Below are 17,742 nucleotides of genomic sequence, written 5' to 3'. Positions count from 1 at the left end.
ATGTATCAAAGCACACACTCAGTGCATACAGTAAATAGCAAGAGTTAATAATATTGAGTTTAAAATTAAATGTTTTTTGGGGGGTTAATTTAAGAAAAATGCACATTAACAAACACTGCTGATATGAAATGTAGAAAATAGAAATGTAGAAATATTAATTATTAATGCAAATAGATATATTTGTAGATTACAAAAGCATCTTCATTTATTGATACTACTAAAATGTTCTACTACTACTAAAAAGCATTTCTACTTTTATGTTTTTTCAAGTTCTAAGACACACTACTGTTGTTTTGTTCAATTGATTCTTGGGCATTACCACTATAACAAATCTGATTCTAGCTCAGGCCGCTTCACCACCTGGTTCACAAGTTGTATAATTCAGCTTTAATCGTTTATGTCAGACTGGTGACTTTTCAGGGGCCGATCTTTGGTTCAGGATGATTGATGCCGCTTCCAGACCTCGTTTGTAGAGGAGAGCTACTTTGAGATCAAGCTTCTTCACAAAACTGATCTGTCATGTTATGGAGAACCTAGAGCACCCTGCAGACCGCAGACACAGTGGCTCCATGCCCATCGACAAACTCATCAATAAACCGGTAAAAGGGGGAAGTCTGTCTGATGCTGGAAATTAGCGGCCATAATATCTGTAATTAAACATTTTGTCTGGGTACTCCAGACATTTTCATAGCACAACAAACATATTATACATTTGCATGTCAAAAGTTTTTTCTAATATTGATTGAAATCTCACATTTTTAAACCAATGACACACTTTAAACTGTGTCCCCTAAGGGAAATTGATTTTCAAGCAATGCATATTACAATACATAAAATAAAATAGACATACAGTAAAGTAAGGGGACAGCGTCCTGGATAAAGTGGGAGAGAAGTCCAAAAAAACAGTAGAAACTGTAGGTGGTCAAAACTAGGTCAACGTTGTCAAGGTTTGTCAAATATCTCTGTTGTAGTGAGCATTTGTTTTGACATTATGGTAAAGTTTCTTTTTTGTAGATCTGATTGACTCACAGAGCCCACCAGATCCACTCATCCCTTATGCAAACAGCCACCTGCAACCTAAATACAGCTTTTGCTGCAAAAAATGTAATGTAGCTGTTGTTTTGTGTTTGGAGAAGGAATCCTTCAGGAAAAGAATTTCAATTGTGGGTTACAAAAACTGATTCTATATTTCCGTGGAAGTGCAGAAAAACTATTTTTGGATTGCAATAATGGTCAGCATCAGGGCTGGACTGGTAATCGGGCATACCGGGCAAATGCCCGGTGGGCCGACGCACTTGGGGGCCGGTCGATAGGCCTATAAAAACATTTTATTTAAAAAAAAAATGGCTTTCGACCGGCCCATAAAGCAGGGACAGCGGCCCATTGGTTCATTTTCCATACTGACACTGGGCTGGCCCAATCATCTCTTTGCAGGCTCCACCCCTCCCTCTCTGTGTGTCAGTCAGATGCATTCAGTGACTCAAAGCTAGAAAGAAATGTGTGGATTGAGATGGAGAAACAAAAACGTAAGAGCAAGGGGGGTGCGGAGAAATTGCGGGCCAAAAATAATCTAGAGGTTGATGCCTCAACATGTTCAAAAATAACCGACGTGTTTAGTGCTGTAGCTTCAGTTTCCAAAACTACTACAGAACCTGACGACATGTTGTAGAAACAGCAGGTGAACACAGCACATGGAGGACGAGAGGTGACTAGCCACAGCGAGAGCGGTGCTTGCGGCTCGCAGTAGGGTTGCCAACTCTCCCACCCCCAAATCAGGGACACTTTCGCGGGCTGACGGGGGGGTGCTAGCAGTCGGCGGCCGGGCTTGCACAACCTCACATGCTCCGCTCTGACCACCCGCGCGCACACTGCTCTGATGCGCCACAACTTCACAACAACCGGGAGTTTTTCGCGCGTCATTGACTTAGCAGGCTGTGATTGGAAATCGGTACTGGAGCTGTCCCGGCCGGGACAAATCAAAATTGCCCATAATTCTGGATGTCCCGGGTAATACGGGACGGTTGGCAAACCTAGCTCGCAGGCAGCAGAGGAGAAGGTGCAGCAGGTGACAGTGTGACAGTGAAGTCCAGGAGGGGCAGAGTGAGCAGGAGAGTGTCATTGAAACGGTAAGCAAGCAGGTAGCTACATGAACAGGGAGGGAGTGTTAATCAGGGCGGGTGCATGAGGATAGTGTGTGTGGCTGGGCTGGGCCACAACCAAGATGATGACGATTTAACAGTTACCTCAATTAATGAATATTATAATAAGGCAACAAACATAATCGTTGTTGGTTGTTGCTATTATAAAGTCTGAGGGTCAGGTTGTCATTTGTCAAATTGTCACTTAAAAGTGACTGCAATGGCCACTCAGTTAGCTAAAGTCAAATAACACAGCATAAGCTATTTAGCACGGTTATTGTAGCTAGCAGAGTTGAGAGTTCACTTATTCAATTGCAACTTTATTCTAATGTAACCATTTAAAACTCATAACGGTTGTCGACGGCCCTTCTTCTCTAGAAAAAAACTTAAATGATGCCATTTGATTATTACAATCTAAATTGTATATACATATTATCAGGACGTTTTGTGTGAGTAATTTGTTTGTATAGGTTTTTTATGGGATGTGTCTCAACAATTGGAGGTAAATGTTGTTTGGTGTCATATTAAAGAGGGGGAAATGAAAATTGTGTCATCATTTACTCACCCCCAAGTTGTTTCAAACCTGTATGAATTTCTTTATTCTGATAAACAAACATATATATTTTGAAGAATGTCGGTAATCAGACAGTTGATGCACCCCATTGACTTCCATAGTATTTTTTTTTCTACTATGGAAGTCAATGGGGTCCATCAACTGTCTGATTACCGACATTACTGTCCATGGCACTTACAGTAGTTCTCAACCTTGTATGGGTTTTTGGGAACGGAACAGTAGATATGCAGATCTACAGGGAAAGCTAGGATAGTGTACTGGTTGGTGGTTGTGTCCGACCGATTGTGGGGGGCCGGTCTGAGCAGAAATGCCAGGGCCCTTTTTTTGTCCCAGTCCAGCCCTGGTCAGCATTAAAGTGAACCTGGGTGTCCCAATTGGGTACATTTGGGTGCTGAAGGTGCAGAAGCAGAGGGCACAGGCTCATGTCTGGCAGCGGCCATGTCTTGAAAAGTATCTCACAGCACATAGTAACAGTAAAGAGTTTATTTAAGTTGTATGCCATAGTGGCTATATGCTTTGAAATACAGTTTCATCCGATTCATGATGTAATCTCGTAATCTGTCTAGTGGATGAAATGCAAAATACTTCAATGACAACTCTCTCATGAGTCATCATCTTTATCTTCACAGAAAACTGGTTGAAATGTCCCAAAATACAACCGACACTGAATTTTAAAACTCAGACAAACCACACCAGTAGCGTCCACTAGATGGAGACTACGGACCAACCAAAATCCAGTGTACCACCGAGAAAACTAGTTCTCCATTCGCGAAAAAAAGAGAGAACTAACGCTCAGTGCTCACGTTATAAATTGGGTGAAAGTCCAGAGGTGGTCACGTTGTACCTTTTCAATGTCCGGTCCGTCATTAGACACACACGAGCCACGAGGGGCGCTGCAAGCTCCCCGCACTCAGGAGAGTTCATTCATGGTTCGAGGTTTGTCCCTCTTCGCTTTCCATTGCCGCTCACTGAAAAAGTTTTTGTGTTGGTTGAAGACCAATCCGCTAAATGAACATGATCTAACGTTACTTCAAGAGGTAAGAAGCGATCGTTCAACCTTCTCACCTGAAGGGTCTTACCAACCAAGACAAATGAAACTCACATATGTGTTATATCTGAGACGTTTCTGCCGGTCGCCTTCAGCAGCGTCATGTTTTGTTGCCATGACAACGTTTGCAATGGGGTAATGCTACTTTAGCTTTGCTAAAAGTTGACCGCCCAGTCTTTCCCTACACTCTTACATTATTGACGTGAAACATTTTGTTTTACAGTTAACGGCAGAGCTGACATACGGAAATTGCCTCGCGTTAATGTAAATTAATTTTCGGTTAAAAAGCCGGCGTTATATCTCTTTTGCCTATTAGCTTAATTAATGTTAACTTACGTGTTCCCATCAACTTTAAGCTAATCGACGTTAACTGCAAAGATATCTCCACTTGGAACATTTCAGAGAGCGAACAAAACCTTCACCGATTTCCAAAGGACATCTAACACAAAATAACCATATTAGCTTTAAGTACTAGAAAGGAGCAACCTGTCTTCTTATCAGCTCAGTTGTTAACCGCTTGGTATCAACTGAGATGATGATAGTTATCTGTCTGACAGATGTTGATGTTGAAAAAATGCTACTTTAGACTTCTAGTGAAGTAATTAAGGCACCTTTTGTACTAAAAAGCGAATAACAACAGATTTATTCCATTCTTTTAGACACTTGAAAACTGCCAGAGTAGCAGGAGCTGTCGATGCCGATAATGTTACTTAATTATATTCATAATCTCCTCGATTTCATTAGTAAGTTGGATCTAATGGGTCAGTTAAAGCCTCGTTACTATTCGGTTGTGTTGCCCTACATCTTTTGTCCTGGCTAACGGTTTATAAAAAACATTTTTAGTGAAGTGTCAACGTGATCAGCTTGCGTGTTGGACAATTACTGAATTATAACCCAAGGTGTAACGTCAGACATCTGTGTTTTCAGATATAAATGTGCTCAATTCCGTTCGGGTTGTCATTGAAATGAATTTGATTTGTTCTTGTTTTTTTGCCAAGGCCCACATTTTTCTTGATGTGTGCCCTCATAGCTTCCCAAGGCTGAGCCCAGCAAGGGCAGAGATTAGCTTTTACCAGGATTAAACCAATGAGAAAATTTGAATGTGTCGGCCCTTATCTTCTAGCAACATGTGGACTGCTCTGAGCAAATGGCAGAATTTGATCTTTTACTTCCTTTTGGCAAAGCATGTTTTCTTTCCAATAGACTTATCAAATATGACCATTGGAGACAGAGGGAATTCTCGGAGCAGCAACGTGCATTACTTGTTTGCTGAATGTAGGAATAGATTTTTAAAGAAGCGCTTTTTTGTTAGCCCCGTGGTCCGTCAGCTATCTATTACATTGTGTTTACAGCTCTTTAGTAAGTGTTGTATGCTTTAATGGCTTAAGGTTGGAAGGTTCTTGATATACTACACTCAGACCACAAGCCTTGATAATCTCTCTGCATAATATTATGAGTCACCAAATAACTTAGCGGAGTAGATGGGCTCTATATTTGCATTCTAAACATGCAATTTCTTGCCTCATCAGGTAATGTAATTCCACGCTTCATTAGGACTGTGAAGTTTATCATTTGTCATCAAAGCCAAGCTGTCAATAAATGATTAAGTTTCACATGGGGAAAATGTAATATTTGGGCTCAAGCAAAATGAATAGCAGTGTACATTTTAATTGAAGTAAGCTAGATCCTGTTTGTGTTTGATTTTGAGGCTGTATTTTCGAGGCTGCTTTTTACAGCCTGAGGCACCATCATTAGAAGCTGCTTAAGCCTAATTTATTCTGCTATTTATTTCATTAAAGAAATCAAAGCGCTGTATAATAATTTAAATTTGCATTATCTTGATGGTCTGGTTTTAACAACGTGGTTTCAGCAGCATACTATTTGCCATTTAATTCTGGGACACACCACTGCTGACAGTTGATATGCTGCAGTTATTCTACTGGCAAATCACACATATATTGAATTATGGCTGTAAATATTGATCATTTTCATTAGTGATATTTGCATTGAGTCTTTTTATGATTAAACGATTAACCATTTAGTACTTATCGTTTCAAACAGACTAATATCTTTTTTTTTTCTAGAACAAGAGTCCACTGATTTGAAGTGTTAAAAACTGGGAAAACATATCACATTTGAAAAAATATAATTCTAGATAAATTATCTGGAAAAATGTATTTACAAACACTTGACCTAAATGGCAACATGAAGCATTTCAGTGGAATCTGTCTCTGGTACAAAGTGGTGACTACATATAGTCAACACATGACGCATTGCACGTAGACAGCAATAAGTGATGATTACAATGATACTAGAATTTAAAAAAGGTGGATATTTAAGAACATGCCACATAGAAACAGAGGTGCATTTCCCAGTTAGGAGACAGAGCTGAGAAACCTTTTTGCCGAAAAAGCCGTTTTGACCTACAGGGCAGAAAATCATTGATTTATTTCATGTCGATTGATGGATCTACAAATATTTTCGGCATCATCAGCATCCCTCATGTTGTTCTATCGACAGATACTCCTTAAGATAACCCTTGAAACCAGTTGATCAGCAGCACTATTTCTGTATTGCTGTACAATGTTGACAGGATTGTGTTCTGGTCCAAAGCCTTATATTGCCTGATAAGAAGAACACCACAGCCTCTCTAGTAAATGCATATTACCTTGAGCTAAAAAACGACGAGCAGGTTTAAGGGAAGGCACACAAGGCCAGATCTGTGCATTGTATCCAAGCTCTCTTTGTTCCAAAGTGACATTGATTTTATTTGCAAAGTTCTTAGAGAGTATTCCCCATCCTTCAGTCATTAGGCACCACGTATATTTGTCTCTCGATACTCAGTAGGGTAAATACACACAAATTATTGTGTGACAGAATGATGGAGAGATGAGGCAAGTATGGGCTTGACTTGTGATGAACCGGCGGTTCTAATTACTTCCTGTGGAAACTAGAGACGAGGCAAACTCAATGTATAGGATGGAGCCTTTGTTTCTTTATGGTTGGGGTGTGTCTGACAACAAAGACCACTATGTTTTGACATTGTGAAGTTGGGCTGTCGACCATCATTTAATCATTGCTGGACATAGTTAAGAATTATGTTTTCATCCACGGGTTAATCCTCTGTCTACAAAGAGGTGGGGAAAAAAGATCCATGCACAGAATATTGTCACTTAGTCAAGTGAACAACAGCAAAACAAGCCGTCTAGACATGGTCTTTCTAGGATGTCTGTACTGCTGATGTACCAGCTACTTCATGGAAAACATTTTATGTGAACAGGTGGCAAAGGTGCCCACTCCTTACCAACCCCAGAGGGAGTTTATTTCCAGCATTTTGGTCATGCTACAAACACACTTGTCCAAGTTGCAACCTGCGAAAGGTTCTTGTAGCAATCTCTTGCATGTTGATTGAGCCGAGAGGGGTGGAATTTAGGAGGAATAGCAGGAACAGTTGCATTTACAAGTTCCGATATTCTTTTAAACTGGACAATAGTGGCAAAGGTACTGTGTATAACAGTATTGAATTCATTTCAAATGAAATAATTCATGGCTGCGTTTGGGCGCCACAATTGAACTTTTCTGTGTTAGCCTTCTTCCTCCCGCCCATGAGGTCCTCTGTTAGTGTTTTGTTTTGTGTAAACATTTGAAGTGACTCCGTTTAAAAACAGACACAGGTAACACAGGGTAATATACTGTGCTTTGGTCGGTAGTGTTACAAACACCGGTCTAGGAATTGCAGATTGACGACCCCCAAACTTAAAGCAATTCAGGACCTGTGTCTGCTAGTTACCCCTTCTAAGATCCGACTTTCTCACGCTGACCTGACCCTGATATCCAATTTCCTTTGCACCTTGGAACTGGGGTCTAAGGACCAGACACCTCTGTCTTGGAGGCACCTGAGGTGCGCAGGACCCTGCTCAAGTACCTTCAAGTCCCCGGTGATACACTCATCACATGCCTCTGTCTTCCACAAATGAGCTGAGATTGAGGTGATTGGAATTTCCAGAGGCTGTCACAATCGTTTTGATTGGAAAATAGACATGAGGTAATGGGAGAGACAGGCCTGCTATGAGAGCCCTGACAGGGCTAAAATAATGCATCAGTGAAGAGGTTAAAGACACCGCTTCCTTGTTAATAATTAATTGCTGTTCATGTGGTGGATTCACTTCATAGCTCCTAGTCATCCCTTGATAATTGCTTTACATTTAATTTGGCTTTAGAGACTGGGTGAGTTGTGCTTAAGGTTAATGTGGGCCTGGACTGAGACAGAAGTTTGGTCATAAACCACTCATTGAAAAGAATGAGACAATAGATATTAGTAAACTTGTTTCTTTAATACACTTAGGAAGCTATTTAAAAATTGTTTTAAATGATCAAGTGTGTTGTTAATGTCACACTTTAAGTCAGTAATACATTTTGAGATAATACTGACAAATTGCAAACCGCGCTGTTAATTATGAGTTATAAATGTTAACCAATCAAGTAAAATGATATTCACAAATGTGTTTTGTTCTTTAATAATCACATTCGTGCACATTTATTATGTTATAAGAATAGCTCATGGCAATGCAGTTGTTATTTGTAACAAATATCTCCATTTACTCTAAATGTCTATGGACAACCTGTCATGCGATGGCCTGAGAGGAAATCTCAAAGGGATAATGACGGCCCTCTTCTTCCATCTCTAGGTGACACGTGTCTTTGTTAGTGGATTAGGCATTAACATGGTGTCCACGCCGACCAGCAGGGACACACTGGCGAGGAATGTGCCTTTGATACGCCTGGAGAATGATGCCGACCTCAGGGTACGGTGAGCGGTTCTTTACATGATTCTGTATTTTGCTATAGGGCCACCACTGAAACAGACACACAGACTCACTGTTGACCTTTATAATATCTGCAACAGAAGAGGATGAAACTTCAATTTGCTGCTATATAGCCACTCTTCATTGGGGAATTTGACTTCTCCCATCGCCAAATGCTAAAGCAGCCAGTGCTCAGCCTTGCATGCACACAGATAATGATCAAGTTAATTAGACCTGAGATTGAACAAACTGCAGCAGCCACTTAATCATTTGTAACTTGATTAGAAATACTATATTCTGCACCACCAGAGACCTGAAAATGTTCTGTGTTTTTCCGAGAGCTTGGAATTAGGATGCTCTTTGGGATTCAGGTCTTAAGTTAAGACATTCATTTCAAAACAGTGAAATGATCCTAAAATCTGAAACACAAGGCACATCCTGTGCTGTCTTACAGTCAGGAGGTGTGTTTTACAAATGTATTCATATTCTCTTCCTTATGCCCATAGGACATCTATACATTTGGAAGGCATTTGGGTCAAGGTAGCTTTGGAGTGGTTTATGAAGCCACCCATATTGAGACACAGACAAAATGGGCTATTAAGGAGGTTTGCAGACCAGCGGTGAGTGCGTTTGGCGTCTCTCTGGAAAGCCTGTTTTAAGTTGCACTCATAAGAAAGTTCAATGTTGAGAGAAACATGATCACAACCAGAATGAAAAGTCATCAATTGTGATTCCCCATTGTGTCACTTTAGGCAGGAAGTCGGAGAGCCAAGATGCTGAGCCATGAAATAAACATTCTCAAGCAAGTGGATCATGCTCATATAATACATCTCCAGGAAGTGTACCACACGGCCCAGGTGATCTAAGCAAACATTCTGAGTAACAAACTCTAAGAAAGCCAGTTGAGACAGTGGGTTGTTTGTAATGCGTGTCTTGACACATTTTGTATATCACATATCACGACCTATTACTCCGTGTGCATGAATGCTATTTATAAGCACCCAAGTGGACTATTTGTTCAGATGCATTTTCTCTCTCTTGTTCTTAGATGACTTATTTGGTTATTGACCTCTGCGAAGGAGGTGATCTTAAGCAGCTGTTACAACGGAAAAAGTACTTTACAGAGGACGAGACTAGACACATCATCTGTAGCTTAGCTGACGCCGTTGTCTACCTCCACAAAAGAGGTAATTTCCTCCTACAGAAAGAAATTCTGATAGTGTTACAAATCATCTTTGAAAGCTAGACGAAGAGGGAGGTTTTTTATGACCTTCGTTGGAGTACTCACCTTGCCATTCTCTGAAATCACTGACTGCAGTTTGCAGGTTAACAACTTCTGTTTGTGGTCACTGTTCCAAACATGACACTAAGCATCAGACTATTGAAACAGTGTTGTTGCCGAGTCACTCGATGTTCACACGGATGTGAATCAGAGTACAGAGTGTTTCTGTACCGGGATTCTTCAAGTCCCTGTTTCTCTCCTGCAAGACAAGAATTATCTTTATCTTCTTCATTTCAAACTAACCCACACATACAGACGCACAAACACGCACAAACACGCACAAACACGCACAAACGCGCACACACACACGCGCACAATTAGCTCTGTTTGGCTTTTTTAATACATATAATAGCGGCAGAGCAATTGTTGAGTTTCACAGGACATAACCACTTTACTATTAATAACTATTAATCAATAATTGAACTTGCTAATAACCAAACCTTTTTTCGCTGCATCCCAACACATTGCCATCATAGTTTGTATTTATTATAGGAGCATTATTAGAAGGATTTTAAAATGCTGATTAACCTTTTTAGAGCAAGAACTGTTGTTGGTGGTAATTTAGGACATTGCTCGGCAATGAGGCATCGCCACATGCGTCTAATGACTCATTTGCAACAAGCCAGGGAGCAATACTGATTAATAGGTGTGTTTTAGTTGGAAAGTACCTCTCTGCTGGTTTCCCTCCCCTTAGTGTAACCATGCTAATGAGAAAGAGCTGGTTTTGAACTTGGAAGCCAGTATGAACCTTCACAAAGCTTTATTCTATTATTATTAAATAACATTCATGACATTATTAAATTCTGCTGTCCTTCGTCAGACTTGTCGGCTGCTTCTCACATTGAGCTGTCAGTTTTTGGAGCCTCACTTCACCTCGGCTGTGATTTGAGCTTTAATTCTACAACAACAATGGTTTATTGCCAGTGGCTCAGTAAGTAATAATTATATTATAGTTGGTAAACATTAAATACAGCAAAACTAATTCAGATCTAGAGTGTTTTAGAATTGCTTATTGTAAATGTACATTTACAGTAGATGTAATAAATAAAATAGACAGTTCTGAATGTGAAATTGTGTGTTTAGTTGTCAGCAAGCAGTTGAATAAAAAGGTAACACAGAACAAAACTTAAATGCATGAAGGAAAAAAAGAAAACATTCTCAGGTATTTGTTTTGTGAACACTAGTTGTTCTAACTTACCTTTCACACCCCATCAACACTGTTCCGTTTTATAATTGGTTGCTTCAAACAGGGCAGTGAACAAGACAGCCCGGGGCAAATTGTATTTTCCCTCCTGCCTCTCTCACTCCACCAAGTTTTGTTAACGAGGCGGCTCGACTGTTAGAAAGGTAAACCGACCGCTACGACCGAGTCTGAGGAAAACATTGTCTTTTCCTGGTCAATAACGTTAGCAGATCACGTTGCACTCTGATCACAGGCTTAAATGGTTCTTTTCATCAGAGCTGCGATCTATAGCTCCATTGATCATTTGGCTTCATGAGAATATTGATATGAATATTGATCATGACAACTATTTGTCACATATTTGCACGTTATGGGATTATGTATTTCTAAAAGTGTTCCTTTCATCTCACAGATATTGTGCATCGGGACTTGAAACTTGAGAACATTCTTGTGATGAATGATCTTGATGAGGAGGAGGAAGGCAGGATTAATATCAAGGTAAGATGGTGTCTCAAACTGAGAAACCTTCTTAACCATTCTTTGTCGGACCGAGTATAAGCCCCTGATGGAGAGATCTCTTCACCCACTATTTTTTACAAAAGGCTTTAAAAACGACCTCGTTACGAGGTACTCCCTATGGTCTCCCTTTATAGAATACCTTTACTCAGTTTTATCTTTACCAGCTGTGGACAAATAGTTGTGTGAATCGATGATCGAGTCAAATCAGATACATGGTGTCCAAGCTAAAAACAAGACTACAGTATGTTTCTCTCTTTTTTTCTCTCACACAAAGAAAACACTGACATATTGTACATGTTTTAAGAGATTTGTTGTGGCACACCATAAGTTACTTTGATTGCAAATGCGTTAGTCTTGTCTTCTGGATATGTTTTTTGCTTTTGTAATAATGTGATAACCCTTTACCAATGGGTGGTCCTGTAGAGCCTAAACAGCCATGTTGTTGTACACGTCAATAGTCAAGGATGCTTTAGCTGCAGGCTTGTTTTCCTGAAAAATAGAAAAAAAAGCACATTTTAACAGATTATTGACTGAGTTCCATCAGCACGTTTCATGTTTATTTATTATCGCCTTTTTATTAAGTGCTTTTCTTTGCCTAGGTGACAGACTTTGGATTATCGGTGAAGACAAACGGTGTCGGGATTGAGAACATAATGACGGAGGCCTGTGGGACTCTTATCTATATGGGTATGACACCTCACATATCTCCTTAAACATGCGAGTAGTACACATGGATAGAGCTTGAATTAGTGTGTAGCATTTTATTCATCTGCCACAGAATCTTTGTGGTTCTCCCACTAAGGGGTGCCAAAGTTATATTCATTTTAAAAGTGGATTATTTGTAAGAAATAAATGTATACTTCTTTTTCTGAATCAGATATTTCTGGTGTTTTTATATCTATACGTTAAGGTACCCTGCTAATGTGTTTACCAATAGTGCTGCCATGGAGCTCTTTTAAAAGTACTTGGTTGGAATTTGGGTTGCATCTTTTGCTCAATTAGCAAGCCAAGATCCATGTGTAGTGTGTGCAAGCTACAAAATGACATCATTGGTTTCATGCTATTCCACTCAAAAAGCAACCTGGTGGTGGGGAAAAGTGGCAAAGAAATACACAATTAGCAGGAAAAGGCAGGAAACAACCTAATGGCTCCCTTTACTACTTCAGACCCCCTTGCTCTCCATGACATTCTCTGACTCCATTTAAATCTAGCATACACACCTGCAAAGTTTTGTAACTGCATCTTTTGCATGTGTGACAGTATCACTGTGAAAGAATCTGTGCACAGACCAACAGACCAGCTGCTTGTCACTCCCACTGCTTCAAAACCTCCGCTTTGATACAGCCACGCCCCCCTTTAGCGTATGTATGAGATGCAGAGCTTTCGAGTAACTAGATTAGAAACCCATTCTTTTCAATCTTTGCAACTAGTGATATGTGGGTCAAAACTATTTCAACTTGTTTTTTAATTTCTCAGACAGACAAAAAAGGCAAACTTTTGTGGATGCATGTGAATTTCAGCACCTGAAGTGATGAGTGATCGTGGCTACAGCCAGTGGTGTGATGTGTGGAGCATAGGTGTCGTTATGTACATTTTGTAAGTAGACACACATATACTATATGTACATGGATGCCTACATAGTGTGAAAGAATACATGTATCCGCGCTGTGTGTCCCTTCAGGCTGTGTGGGGAGCCTCCGTTTTTGTCCAAAACAAGAACAAACCTACTTAAGGAGATTATGGACAAAGAAATCACATTTCATCAACCCATCTGGGGCACAGTCAGTGACGCAGGTGAAACTCAGTGATACATGAATTATAGTACAGTATGTTGCATTGCAGTCTTACTCTTCAGATTGTTGCTGACAAGCTCACCGATTGGCTTGAGTCTGTCTCGACAGCAAAAAATCTTTTGACTTGCCTTCTGAAGGCGGACCCTGCCTACCGCATGTCGGCTAATCAGCTGTTAGAAAACCCCTGGATTACAGTAAGGCAATGATTATTTCAGCTGCTTTAATAAAATTCACTGAATGAGTCACACTAGAAGCTCTTACCGGGTGCTTTGTCCAACAGGGTGACACTAATGTGCCTGCTATGCCGACCAATGTGCTGGACTTGATGCACGACCTCCCCGAACAGAGAGAGAGTAAGACAATGATGAAGATTTAACTTTATTCAAATAACTAAATCCATGTTATAGTAGCTTGAATAATCATTATTGTATAAGCAACAATATATTCTGGTGTACGGTTTGAATATAATGGACAAAGTGGAGGCAAAGCCATTGTCATTTATATTAAGTTAAGCTTCTGTATTGTTGCTATGGTTACCTGGAGTTTACCCTGAGTTTTTGCTACAATACCGTGTTTGACACGTCTTGATACAAAGCTTTCACAGATAACAACCAACCAATCAGAAAATAACTCTCTCACCTAGGGATAGCTGTGCAAAATCCAGTGTCAAAAAGGTCAAATTAGTAAAAAAAATTGACATGCCAGTAACTGATTGTAATAATTTAGAATGAGGCATTTAATTATCATACAGTGAAAAGTACTGAGGAACAGAGAGGCAGAGGAGAGAACCAAGACATGTGAGGTTACTGGATGTTGATGTTATTTTAAATTGTCCACAATAGGAAGACAGACTGTGGACGACTCGCCCCCCACCTCCTTTGAGGGCACACCAGACCCATCCCTGGTCCCCAGCGTCGCCTCAACAGCAACAGACGGCAAATGCTGGAGCCACACTGAGAGGGACGGCAGCGCCGGCACACCCTCCACATCCATCAAACCCGTACGTCTGTTTTTACTCAGCTCCACATTTGACCTCAGATGGCTATGTATGTTTTTTTTTCCAGGACTCTAATTTAAGACGATTCCCAAATATTTTAAAGTTGTCAAGTCTTTACTTATCTATTTAAGTAGTGTTACTTCTGCTTACACACAGCTTGTTCTTTAATGAATAGCTTTTCTTACGTCTTGTTATAAAACGCTGTATTCTTTGTTATTGTCATGCAAACTGGTTTCCATATTAATTGACCACTAGATGGTGCCATATTTACCTATTGCAGAAGATGGTAATGAAGGTGTTTTGATGCAGCTGTTTTAAAATAGATGTGATAGTTAATTCTGCAATGTAAGAAGATTATGTATATTATCCCTGCAGTCTCCTGCTGGGATGAAACCCTTCAGACACCTGAGTGCAAAGCAGCAAAGACCTCAGGATATGAAGGACGTCAGTACAGGACAGAAACCAGCCTCCGAACTCAGTAGGGTGGACGACCAGAGACCTTGTACCTCCAGTAATAGTAGGACTGCACCCCGCAAACTTTAAGACCAATACCCCTTCAAGCATTATCACTTGGGGCAGAGAAATACAGGAGTACACTCTAGTGAGCAGAGTTTTTCCCTCTTGATTGATTCACGTTCTTTCTCTTGGGTGAACTTGGAAGGGGAACCTGATATACACTTTTATTTTATATAATTCTGAAATCTAGCAATGGTGTTTGTGTAACTGCCCTGAATGGTGTAACCTTTTTTGTGATAACCAGCGACTAAGCAGTGACAGCAGTGTGAAATGCGTGGGCCTCACATGCAGGTGTGGAAGTGACCACCGAGGGTCTGCTCCTCCTCAGCGGTGCCTCGTGGCAAAGAGAAGGGCCCCAGTCTGAAATGTGACCCATATGGGGCCAAATTGCTGGAGAAAGGCCTACTGTTGCACAGTTCAAATACAGACTCACTAATCTTTATTTTGTTGTGACCAGCATTTTCATGACTCTTAGAAATCTGATTGAAGGCCCTTATTATAAAGCAGCATCCGTAAAGAGAGTTACCCAGGGGATTGGAGCACAGCACCTTAATACAACCGTTATTTAATAGTTATTTGAGTTCCTACCTAGCAGCACATCCAGTCAATCATCATGACATCCTTTATTATATATACGGTAATGTATGTCTTTTGCATGTAGAAATGCTAAAACACCTTCTGTTAAAAGTGAAAGATGATTCTTTACATCGGGAAATGTCTTTGTTATTAGCTAGAGGTGCAGCCTCTATCTGTTCATGTATTTTTAACGTTTGTAAAAAGAAAATGTACAAATTGATTCCCTCAAAATTAGCAGTAACATGTGATTACAACTGTGTGTGTGTGTCTATATACATAAGACAATGCACTTAGAATGTGCCAAGTATTACAAAACACAGAACTATTGCACAATTTTTAGTGTGTCATATTTCACTTTCAATAACATGATTAAACATTTCTCATGGTTTCTCGATTGTAATGTTAAACAGTCACAAAGAGCACAGGATGTTTTATTGGATATTATTTCAACAACCGAAGTGACCTCTCAATTCCAAAACGCCATATACGCAGTGACTGTATCCACTCAGTGTCAAAACAGAAAACCCGTCACACAGGCTGGCTTCGCTCCATGTGAATGCAGAGGATTGGGACTGAGAGCAGCCGCGGGTCTAATCTCGTTTGGAGGCCATTGAAAGTAGTAGGAGCTACTTTGAGGGCACTGCCATTCAAGCACAGGTTTTTTCCGCTGTAGAGAGAATAATCCCCAGCATAGATACAACATTAAAGTAGTCAAGCATAACACACAAAGGCTGAATTTCAAATCCACCCATTTGCATCTTGAAGTGAATGAGGGCCAACAATGGAGCTTCTGTGCGCATGCACAGGCTGTGTCCAGTAGGGGGTCAATGTAGTGTGCAGTTGTGAAAATTTAGATTGTAGATTTCTACATTGCAGGTGATTTGAGGTGATAAAAGTTCCAAATTCTTTCCAGGTAGACGAACTAATCTTGAATGATAGTCAGTAACATTGTAAGTAGATATGCAAAACACACTGTCTCTTGTAGGATTTGTTTAGAATAAAAAAAGACTATGGGAATGAACAATTTAATTATCTGTGATTCAAGCTGCTTGCCAAAGGACTGCAATACTTTTCAATGTTATGGACATACTATCTGCCTGTGTTTTACCCAGACGGGTTTAAACAGCAGATGGAGCTGTAGTAAGTGTCTGAATTCATTTCCTGCAGTTAATCTGACAGGAGACTGGTATCCCTAAAGCTTACTACCTGGTTTTGTGCATGAAGAATAGTAATTAGAAATGATTGCACGAAACACTGCCCGTTAACACTGTGATGTAAATGTAACTTGTCGCTAATGAATATATTGTATGGTAATGTCTTATTGGTCAATTTGAATGAAATAAAATAAGAACTGCTTATTTTTTTGGTTTGATTTGGTCTGATGTGATTTGGTTGATTCATAATTTAAGAAAGTAAACAAAACAAAGTTTTTCTCTTTAGACAACCGTCTTCTTAGCTTCTTTTTTTTTCAGCATATGGTCTTCAGTGTCTCCTGCTGGACATTTGATTAATTATAGGGAAACATAAAGACAAAAAACTGTACCGGAAAAATATGACCTGCAGCAAATTATAGTAGCGCTTGACTCGAGATGCAACACATTTAAAGTGCCTGGAATACAGCAAAAAATATATGGAAGGTTTTTTGTGTAGATGTGTAAATGCTTTCAAATACTGACAGTTTGTATTGTTGCAATCCAACTGGAGCCTCTGTTTTTACTTTCACTTTGACCAAAACAACAGAGAAAGGTGGCAGGGGTGGGGGGACAGAACAGGAGAGGCTGTATGGTGGATCGGTTAGGGGCGTAAATTTGGGACAAAGCATGGAGGCAAAGGAAATTAGAAAATTCGTTGAGATGGAACAAGGGATGCGCTCCACCTCCCCCCCCGCCCCCCCCCCCCCAAACCCTCCTCCCTTTTCCTCCAGCAGTGCTCCTGACAGATGGAAGTAAGGGTGGGTGGGTTGATGGGCTGAAGGGATTAAAACTCTGCAGCCCCATTTTGGAGCCTGAAGAGAGTCTCACTCTTGCAAAGGTGGGGTGCAGAGAGGCACTTCTGGCGAGAGTCATGGGGCGTTTAAAGTGGGAGCACGCGGGCTAATGTCAAAAGAGGCAAGGATGCTTCCCCTCCATTGGCCCCCCCCCTGCTCCATCCACCTTTAACCACTGAGGAGCATGGATGGGGCGGCTCAGAGAGCAGAGAGGGGTTCATCTCAATAACCTTAATAAAGATCCCTTTAATTAATCAGCTCATCTGCAGATACCTGCAGCTGACCCCACCCCCCACCCTCCATCCCCCAAGGTACTCCCCCCTC

At 40.5% G+C, this 17,742-nt stretch overlaps 1 protein-coding gene across 2 annotated transcripts; it reads left to right on the top strand.

Moving 5' to 3' along the window:
- Positions 1–1,517: 1,517 nt before the first annotated feature.
- Positions 1,518–16,787, top strand: stk33 (serine/threonine kinase 33). 2 transcript variants are annotated; one of them, XM_062561748.1, is made up of 13 exons: positions 1,518–2,126; positions 8,449–8,565; positions 9,072–9,185; positions 9,318–9,422; positions 9,614–9,752; positions 11,443–11,528; positions 12,149–12,236; positions 13,070–13,145; positions 13,231–13,343; positions 13,451–13,536; positions 13,623–13,695; positions 14,185–14,342; positions 14,715–16,787. In XM_062561748.1, the coding sequence occupies exons 2-13, from the start codon at positions 8,485–8,487 to the stop codon at positions 14,880–14,882; spliced, it is 1,287 nt and encodes a 428-aa protein (XP_062417732.1). In that variant the 5' UTR covers positions 1,518–2,126; positions 8,449–8,484; the 3' UTR covers positions 14,883–16,787. The 2 variants fall into 2 exon arrangements, with proteins under 2 accessions (XP_062417732.1, XP_037312606.2); XM_037456709.2 differs by lacking the exon at positions 1,518–2,126 and adding an exon at positions 3,689–3,749.
- Positions 16,788–17,742: the final 955 nt, after the last annotated feature.

This window comes from Pungitius pungitius, chromosome 4 (genome assembly GCF_949316345.1).
Source record: "Pungitius pungitius chromosome 4, fPunPun2.1, whole genome shotgun sequence".
Classification (NCBI taxonomy): domain Eukaryota; kingdom Metazoa; phylum Chordata; class Actinopteri; order Perciformes; family Gasterosteidae; genus Pungitius; species Pungitius pungitius.
This window is presented reverse-complemented; position numbering and strand designations above follow the sequence as displayed.